The sequence below is a fragment of the Lagopus muta genome, chromosome 17 (genome assembly GCF_023343835.1).
Source record: "Lagopus muta isolate bLagMut1 chromosome 17, bLagMut1 primary, whole genome shotgun sequence".
Lineage (NCBI taxonomy): Eukaryota > Metazoa > Chordata > Aves > Galliformes > Phasianidae > Lagopus > Lagopus muta.
This window is the reverse complement of record NC_064449.1, coordinates 5,541,861-5,550,998: the sequence shown is the minus strand read 5'-3', so window position 1 is coordinate 5,550,998 and position 9,138 is coordinate 5,541,861. Positions and strand designations below refer to the sequence as shown.

The 9,138-nt window shown below is 47.9% G+C and overlaps 2 protein-coding genes across 2 annotated transcripts; one reads left to right on the top strand and one right to left on the bottom strand.

Moving 5' to 3' along the window:
- The first annotated feature begins 23 nt into the window (after positions 1–23).
- On the top strand, positions 24–1,749 carry SRRD (SRR1 domain containing). The gene is made up of 6 exons (XM_048964446.1): positions 24–145; positions 212–434; positions 527–625; positions 691–845; positions 1,082–1,127; positions 1,364–1,749. The coding sequence occupies exons 1-6, from the start codon at positions 24–26 to the stop codon at positions 1,586–1,588; spliced, it is 870 nt and encodes a 289-aa protein (XP_048820403.1). The 3' UTR covers positions 1,589–1,749.
- A 118-nt stretch (positions 1,750–1,867) lies between these two features.
- TFIP11 (tuftelin interacting protein 11) lies at positions 1,868–9,062 on the bottom strand. Its single transcript, XM_048964097.1, has 12 exons — positions 8,668–9,062; positions 8,267–8,420; positions 7,586–7,742; positions 7,285–7,412; positions 6,649–6,801; positions 5,449–5,958; positions 5,029–5,135; positions 4,627–4,795; positions 4,197–4,440; positions 3,738–3,880; positions 3,295–3,460; positions 1,868–2,982 (listed from the first exon to the last, which is right to left on the bottom strand). The coding sequence occupies exons 1-12, from the start codon at positions 8,862–8,864 to the stop codon at positions 2,627–2,629; spliced, it is 2,484 nt and encodes an 827-aa protein (XP_048820054.1). The 5' UTR covers positions 8,865–9,062; the 3' UTR covers positions 1,868–2,626.
- Positions 9,063–9,138: the final 76 nt, after the last annotated feature.

The window sequence follows — 9,138 nt, the reverse complement described above, 5'->3', positions numbered from 1 at the left end:
CTACGGTGGCCGGGAGGGGCCGCATGGCGGCGGCGGCGGCGGGCGGGTGGCGCGCGGCCAGCGGGCGGCGGCGGCGGAGGAGGGAGAAAGAGAAAGAGGAAGAGGATAGCGGTACCGCGGTGCTGAGGCGGCTGCGGGACGCGCGGTGAGTGCGGGGCGCGCGGCTCTTCCCCCTGCTGAGCCCCACTGACGGTCGCGTTTTCCCCCGCAGGGACGAGCTGCTCAGCTCCGGCTTCTGGGCGGCGAGCGCCGGTGTGTGCAGGGCGGCGGCGGGAGGAGGAGGAGGAGGAGGAGGAGGAGGAGGAGGAGGGCGGGAGCCGTTGGGCTCGGGGCCGGCTTGGCGCTGCGTGTGCTACGGCCTGGGGCGGTTCGCTGCCTGCCCCACCGCCCGGCTGCAGCTCGCCTTCCTGCTGCTGCTGCTCGAGATGCTGGCGGTAAGCGGCCACCGTGCGTGTACCGCCCGCGTCTCGTCCCACGTGCCGCTGTCCGCGCGTGTCCCTGTCCCACGCACGTCTGTGCCCCTCAGGTGCCACCCAGCAGCTGCTTCCTCTTCGACCCGGCCTTCTCAGAGCTGGAGCTGGCAGCGCTGGAGGCACTGGGGCTGCGTCTGCTCCCAGAGAATGAGGTAAGGACCCCATCCCAGCCCCGTGTGCCTGAGCTGTGTCCGCACCGTGACCACACCACCCCCAGGAGGGCAAGCACAGCGTAAATGGATCGCCGACGCTGTTCTACATGGTGCACTGCGGCAAGGCACTGTACAACAACCTGCTCTGGAGGAACTGGTCTGTCCATGCTCTGTCCAACATGGTCATCATTGGCAACAGCTTTAAGGGAATCGAGGAGAGGTAGGTACAGCAGGTACAGCCCTACGACCTGCCTCCAGCATTGTTTTCCACTCCTTGCTTTCTTAAAACACTTCTTTCTAATGCTTCCACGAGGGACTTCCACGTGGTCTTCAAAGTTTTGCCCAGTTTCAGCTTGCTGTCACAGTTGCAGTCATCAGCAGTTTTTTCTTACCTTTTCTTCTTTTCATGGGCACGTTGTGATTCTAATGCTAGTTTACCTCTTTTTTTATTAATAGGTTGTTATCAAGAATACTGGAGAGAGATTACTCTTACATTGCAAAGGTAGGAAGCACGAAAGCTTTTTAAACACAGCAATATGTTTTGCATTGACTTTTTAACAAGAAGGAACATTAAATATAACCTCAAAGATGAAGGTGGTTGTTTTTAAAGTCCGGGATCATTTTATTATCTGCAGAACACACTGCAAAGAGGGCTACAGTTAACACAGCACTCCCATCCTCACATAAGCTTGCACAAAAGTTCTTTTGCTTTGTATGTGTTTTCCCAACTGCTCTTAGATTTTAAAAGGGGTGGAGGAAGTTGCCCTCCCTGCTCACCCTCGGTACTCGGATACCTTCAATGACACCTCCATCCACTGGTTCCCTGCTCACAAACTGGAGAGACTCTCTGCTGAAGTTTGGGAGTTCGTGGAGGAGCCGACTTACGAGGAGTGTGACGACTTGGAGATCATCAGGAAGGGGGAGGAAGGGAGCCAGCACGACCCTGCCCCAGTGCAGCCCTAACTGCTGTCTCTTCCCTCAGTCATCCTGCACAGCTGAGGTGATGCTCAAGCACTGACAGTGCCCTCGCCATCTGCCCTAAGAGGCAGCACCTGAACACTGAGCTTGAAGGGACATTTTTGTATCATAGTGATTTTTTAATAAAAGTGAAAGCTCTGCTTTGACTTACGCTCACTGAACTGCAGCAAATTCAACTAAAAACTGCCTTTTAAACCATCCATACTGCATAACATTTGCTCTTTTGATTTCTTTCCTTTCCTGAGTGATTCAAAGCCCACGCCTATGCTGTGCACATTTTGAAGCACCCAGAAGGGCAAGAGAGTTGTGGGATGTGTAGCTGAAAGCTTTAGAAGCTAGTTCCTAACACAGACTTACAAAAGCTTTTTCACAGGCAGGGGACTTCAGCTGTTCAGTGCTACTAAAAAAGCTCTTCAGCCATTCCTCTGTGAAGAATCAGGCCGTTTCCCTCTAGGAAAAAAAAAGCCTCAGTCACCATTCTTCCCTACCATCCCTTGAGCTACTGAGTTCCCACGGCAGATTTTAATGTGCTGGAAAGAATTTCCCTTCCACCTCTGGTTGGATAGGGCTGAGAGGCGGGCCAAGTCCTGGTGGCATTCGGTAGAGAAGGGGCTGCTGTGTGCAGGACACCATTGAGACAGTAATTACCACTGCCAGGGCAGTGCAGCTGTCAAGGAGAGAATCTGTTGGTGGAGCCTTTGAGGCTGATCTGTGTTGGCCCTGCTTTGAGCAAAGAACAAGTGCCAGCAGTCCCTTCTAGCCCTCATTTGTCTAGTGGTTTGAAACAATTATTGCTGAGTCTGTACCACAAGTGGCAATTACACAAGCATCAGAACTGCTTGTTCCTCCCTTTGCACCAGCTTCCATGTATTATTTCACCTCCTGACACTGTTGGAACAGCCAAGAAAACAATCCTGGCACACAGCTGAAGTTCCACTATTTACAAATCTGCAACGTCTTTATTCTAAGACAGTAACACTAAAAATATGAGTAAGATCACCTTCACAGTTCCAAGCAGGAGCCTCACTTGGCCATATCAATGAGACTCTGGAGAGAGGTTGGCACCCAGGTCTTTTCTCCTTGTACAAATACAACACCTCTGTCAATGTAAATCACAATCCGTCCAAACGTGTATAACTGCTTCCCTTCGTGCCGCTTTCCAATCACAGGCATGAAAACAATGTTGTGTTCCTCTGCTTTTGTCTGAATTAGGTCCTTAAAATTCATTGGCACAGAGCTGGCAGCCACCCCTATGCCTCGCTGAGCCATGTTCTCAGCCTCTCGCCGCTCCTGCATGGCTTCGTACTGGAAGTCTTTCCTCCTCTCTGTGTGAGTGAGGTATGCAATGTTCTCCCGGGCACCTGGCTGCATGTAGCCACCTGTTGGGGAGAAAAGAAGTGTGAAAACCACATGCAAAGTCCATGGGGAAACTCCAGTCCAAGATGCATAAAGTATTAAATGCAGGGAGGCTGAGCCACAGTGTTCTGAATCATCCTTCACACGTTTTTATTGCTTGCATTTACAGTGTTCATACAAAGTTCATACAAAGACTACCTAGATGAATCAGAAAACTGTAGCTACAGCTACAGGATCGAATAGGTCCCAAACTGAATCTCAGCACGCACAGGAAAGGATGCTGCACTGCTGCTGACAAAGGATGAAAGCAAATACGCCACAAATAAGCCACCTACCAACACTGGAAGAGACAGCCCGGTTCATGATATCAAGAGCTTCATTAAATTTGTCTTTGATTGATGGATGTGCCAACACTTGGTCTGAGAACATGGACTTCCAGCCCAAGTACCACTTTGTGATCTCCTCGTAATTGGGGCTATTACTAAGCCAAGAGCACAGCACCTGCAAAACAACAGGAACAAATTCAGCAGGGTAGGTATATTTGTGGAAGCCCTTATTATTAGCTTGTTCATGACTCAGCTTTCACTTATAAAAATAAAAAATGACCACAGCAGTCTTAGAAAGAAGCCTGGTCTGATGCATATGCAACTCTGATGAAAACTACTCCATTTAGCAGTTAAACCATTTCAGCAGTAGAACAACAATTATTAGGTCAGAGTCACTGAAACACTTTGCTTTGAATCACATCTGTCAGAAATTACTCAGCCTTGTTCCTCACCTGCAGCCATTTTGGGAAGAAGTGTTTCTCCAGCAGCCCAACAAGACTGGAAACAGAAATCATTCCCTCCCAGTCAATCACCCAGTAGAAGGCATCCATGTGCTGCTGATGAGGGTTAATTATAAGTTCATTCAAACACATCCCTGGAAAAAGGGCAAGAACAGTTACAGGAGTACCTGACTTACCAGTGCCCTGACCTATCTCATAATGATGTAAATGTGAGGAGCAACTGTATTGCACTGCATTACCTCCAGGATCTTTCAAATGTTTGGCTGATCCCTGCCACCAAAACAATACAATTCCATTTCCCTCAATTACAATCTACAGCCAAAACTGAGAAACTTCAAACATTCAGCTTTTTTCTTTGGACCAGACTGCAGAGCTGAATGAGGAATTGCAAATCTCACAGTGAAACCTTCAGCACAGGCAAAGAATTAAAACGCCTCTCCCTTGTCTCACCGAGTTTAGGCACAATGTTCTTCACCATGAAAGCCTCCCATGACCCGGGTGTGAACACATCCTTCCAGGGCTGAAGGATAAGTTTGGCTGAGGAGTCACTGGGATGCCATTTCTGCAGTGCGTTTGCCAGCTTGTTTCTGATGGGAGAATAAAGAGGCTCCAGTCGTGCCTGCATCAGGGGAAGCCAGGGGTGGATCCAGGAATGGATTGGGACTGTGTCTGTCAGAGGATTCCAGTTTTCAACCTTAAGGCAAAACACAGAAGAGATTTAATTTCCTACTGGCACAAAGACTTCCCAGATGCAAATAACCCCCTAACTCCAAAATACATTGACAAGGGCAACAAACTGGTATTGTGAAGCTGCAGTTGACTACAATTCCAATAGTGGTTCAAAATAAGGTTTCATTCTAGTACAGCTCTCTTCACTGACCTCTTTCTGTAGCTTGGGGAAGATGAGCTGATCCAGAATGTTATCCAGTATCCACACAGGAATGATGTGTACCCAGCTATCCAGGAAATCCACCATTGACCCACAGTTCCTTGGCTGCCACTGTGCCACTATGTTTCTGACATATGGCATCCAGATTTCCCACATCAATCTGGAAAAAATAAAGAAATCAAAATTAAGCTTAGAGCTCATCAAGCCTCAGGCCTACAGAAACTGAATGGATAACTTATTTAAAAGCCTCTTCCTTTTATATAGCTGGCAGCTGGATTTTAAGAGACACCTGAAGAGAATCATCTGGGAAGTACGCTTTTAACTGTTCTTCACCATCATGGGGGAAGCAGCATTTAAAGATACTAAACAAAATACAATTCATTTGTTGTTTACCTGTGAAAAGCATCCGTTGAAAGGTCCTGCCCCCCGTGTGATAAGAGCTGGTCGTTTTCCAAAAGGCTCTTCCACTTGGCTATAATCTCAGTGCCGTACGTACAGTCCTGGAAATGATGAGGTTAAATGATACGTGGACTTAATTGGCTTTTCACTCATTTCAGCTGATATCCACAAGGAGCAGGGCTGACTGCATGCTCTGCTACAGGCAGCTTTCTCACATGTTTCTCTCACTATTGGCACGAACACAGGGTTCTATCAGGAGCCTTCTTTTCTGCTCTCACGTGTGAGGAAAGGTGGCTTTTTTCACTTCCTCTCCCAGCTAATCAGGGAATTTGGGCAAGGAGAGGGGAAGGCAAGACAACGAAACAACTTAAAACCACGAAAAGGGAACTGCAGATAAATCACACTAATATTCACCTTGAGGGGATCCCAGTTCTTGAAGTAATCTTTCATGAGAGGATAGACTATTGCTACTGCCAAGTCTACCCTGTCAGACATTCTGTACTCTTCATAGTACTTGTCTTGAAGCGTCTCAAAGATCTTGGCACACTCATCCAAGGTCAAAGGATTTTCACAGCTGGGTTGCATCCGTCTCTCACACTCCTCCACCATGTCCAGGACTTTGCTGAGGTTGCTGATGGCCGTCTCCTCGTGTGAGAGAATCTCAGACATCTTCTGTATCTCATGGCTTAGGTTGACCACCATGTCCCTCTCATACTGCAGCTGACGGTCGCTCTGGATGATCTCCTGCTCCGTGATGTCAATGAGAAGCTGTAAGTTGTGCTCCAGCTCAGGCAGGGCAAATCCCTGGGGCTTCGAGTCCTTGCCCAGCAGCTGCTGAGGATTGTCATCGGGGATGTTGTGTTTGTGGCTAATTTGACTGTAGCTGTAATAAACCTTTTGCTCCCGGCCCGTCATATCTATAACCTTCCAACAAACAAGAAGAAAAGTCGTCTTAAGAAGTGCAATTTGTGTTTAAAAAGAGGAAATACCTTGTTTCAAATTGAAAATTGGAGACTGCCAATTACTCCAGCAGGCTGATGTGAAGATCTAGAGTAAATGAAGAACAGTTGGAGGTCGGAGCTCAAAGATTCTACCTCTGATCTCAGTTTTGCCATTTTGCTGAGTTAATCTAAGAACAGCAATTACTCACAACTAATTACTTAGGTAATTTTAGACTTTTTTATGGACTTCTCAATTTAAATGAGTAACTTCATTAAGAGCATTAAAGACAAGTTCCTTGCAGTCTGAAAGCTTTTCTACCTAAAAAGTACTGTGTGTTTAGTTGCACAGTCCCAATAAGGACAGATGTGCTTACAGAACTGGGTGAGCTATGACAAATGAGAAACAGTTAACTTACAAAAGCAAACAAACAAGAAAACTGATCTGTATTTTCTCAAGATCAAGATGTTCCTCAAGGACAAGTCCAATGTTGCAGGCTATGTTGTGGTCTATTAAATGATTCAGTAATGGATCTGAAGCCTTGATTTGCATGAGGCTATGGACAACAGAACTAGCTTCTGTTAAGGTTACCACTTGCCTAAAAGCACTCAACACCAATGCAAACAAACTGAATTGCTTCCCAGAGATGCCATCGCTTGGTTTAATCAGCCTTACCTTGACTTGAGAGAGCTCCTTCTGAGGGGTTGAAAGCTGTTTATTAATCCTACCCTTGGCTTTCAGTTCTTCTACTGTCTTATAGCTGTATTTGGGCTTTTTCTTGCCTCCATTAGGATCCTTCCGCCACTGACTGAGTTCTTTTTGAAATTCCTAAATAAAAACAAGAAGAAATTGCAATTGCTGTTCTCAGTCACGCCTCAGATTTGCCTGTTTTCTATGAAAAAGCAATCATCAGATCAATGAAGAATGCCATGCAGCAGAACAGAAGGGAAAGTGACAAAGCAGAGCAAAAACTGGCTCAAATGCTGAGGTCCAGTCAAAAAGCCTTTTCTCACCATTATCACTACCAGTACGTTTCTCATCTTTCTTTTTTTATACACAAGACAAATTATTTATCTGGGGGAAACTGAGGATGGGATTCTAGCGATGCTACTGGAATAAAGTGAGACAGAATCAACATAAAGGACATTACAGTAACACGAAAATACGTCTAAATTAAATTCATGCTTTGTGTTCTTAGTTTCTTATCTAAAAGGAGATCAATTTCCTCTAACACAAAAGCTGATAGTAGAACTGAATTTTGCTTGCACAACACAACCAGGTAAATGGATGTACCAGGAATCATACAAATACCTCCTCAGCTTCTTCTTCCGAGTCAACAACAGGGAAGTCTTGCAAAGACTGGCTGGTTCTTTCAGAGCCATATGCTCCCACAGCTCCTTTGCCTTTTCTTTGCTTGGCCTCAATTGGATTAATAATACCTAACAAGAGACCAGTTAGATCAGAAGGAAGAAATTCAAACGAGAGAGAGCACTTGGCAAGAGAAGCAAGAGTTTATCTATAAGCCACTTCAAGTTGCTAGTTCTTAAACAATGCAGTCTCTTCTTCAAAGTATTAGTTATTAAAAAAAGAACCAAATACAGGATCACAGTACCTTGAGCATTCTTCCCAAGACCTCTTCCAGGGACATAACCCATCTTCTGGAGAAGTTTTTGCCCAATTCCCTTAGTGTGTCTCTCCCAGCTGCCAAAATCCGTGAAAGATTTTGTGCCCCCTACAAAGCCTTTCTGACTGGGCTTGAAATTTCCACCCTATTAAAACAGAAACACAGAAGATTTTTAAGGTGCTGTGGAACTTCGCTCTGACACAAGGTACTTCCTCAAAGCAATTCAGCTGTCAACACACTGCACTGTTTCCTATGTCAGAAAGCCACTTTCGTGCCCATGGGAGTTCCCTGCCATTGAAGAACTTTCCAAGTGAGATGTCAATTTTTAGGCTCTATCAAGAACTTTACTGAAGCTGCTTCCCAATTGTTTTTGTGCTTGACAACTGGAAACAAGCCCACAGCGGAGTGCCATTCCTAAAGATACACAACAACACATCCAGATATCCATGAAAAGGAAGAGCAAACACATCCCTCAGCTTCACGCTGTACCCCACGTGCTACACCAATGTTAACTGTTCCTCCCTTTCCTTAGTGCTCTAGTTGGAAGCACTGTTGGAACTGACTTTTTCTTGGAGGTGCTGGTGGGTTGGTTGGGGATTATTTCCAGAACTCAGACTGCTCTCTGAGCTCCACAAACACATTACAATGAAAACGTTCTGGATCACTCACTGTTTTCAACTTCTTTGGCACAAATTCTTTAGGGATCTCCTCCTGTTTAACGGGCTTCTCATCTTCATCAGAGTCCTCATCTGACACATCCTCAGCTGCTGACTTTTTCAGCCCTGCACTGATGAAGTTCACGGGGGCTGAGTAATCCCTAGAGCTGAACCAAAACAGGACCTGTAAGTCTTACAAACCGCCGGGCGGCACGGAAGTAAAAACATTACTGCTCACTCGGCAAGAAACATCGATTCTTCCTCCCGGTGACCGTCCGTACCCCCAACAAGCGCTGCTGGCGGGGCTTTGGGGCTGCGGGACGAGCCCCCGCCCCACCCCCGCTCGGCCCGGCCCCATCCCCGCTCTGCCCGGCCCCATCCCCGCTCTGCCCGGCCCCTCCCCGCCGCCCGCACCGCTTGCCGCCGAAGCTGGGCCGCTCCTCGTCCGAGTCTCGCTCGGCCCACACGCCGTAAGTGGCCTCCTCCTTGGTCTGCCGGTGCCGATGCCGGTGCGGGTTGAACTCGTTCTGAAGGTCCCAGTCCGACACCTCGAAGCTCTCCATCTCCACGCCATCCTCCCCGTCCGTGCCGTACAGGTGAGACATGGACATGGCACCTCCGAGCGCCACCCGCCCCGCTCCAATCTACCGCTACTACCGCTCCGCGGCGGCCCGGAAGCGAACCTCGCAACTTCCGGTGACGTACGCATACGCCATTTCAGCCCCACCCCCAACCATAGAGACGCTGGCTAGAAGGAACGGCTCCGCTGGCGCCCCCTGTCGGGGAGCGGCGCTTCGGGCGGCGCAGCGCTCCGCGGCACCCTGTCGGGGCAGCAGGGGGAGGGGCTGCGGCATTAAAGCACCGCTCTAGTCGTGGGAAACGAGT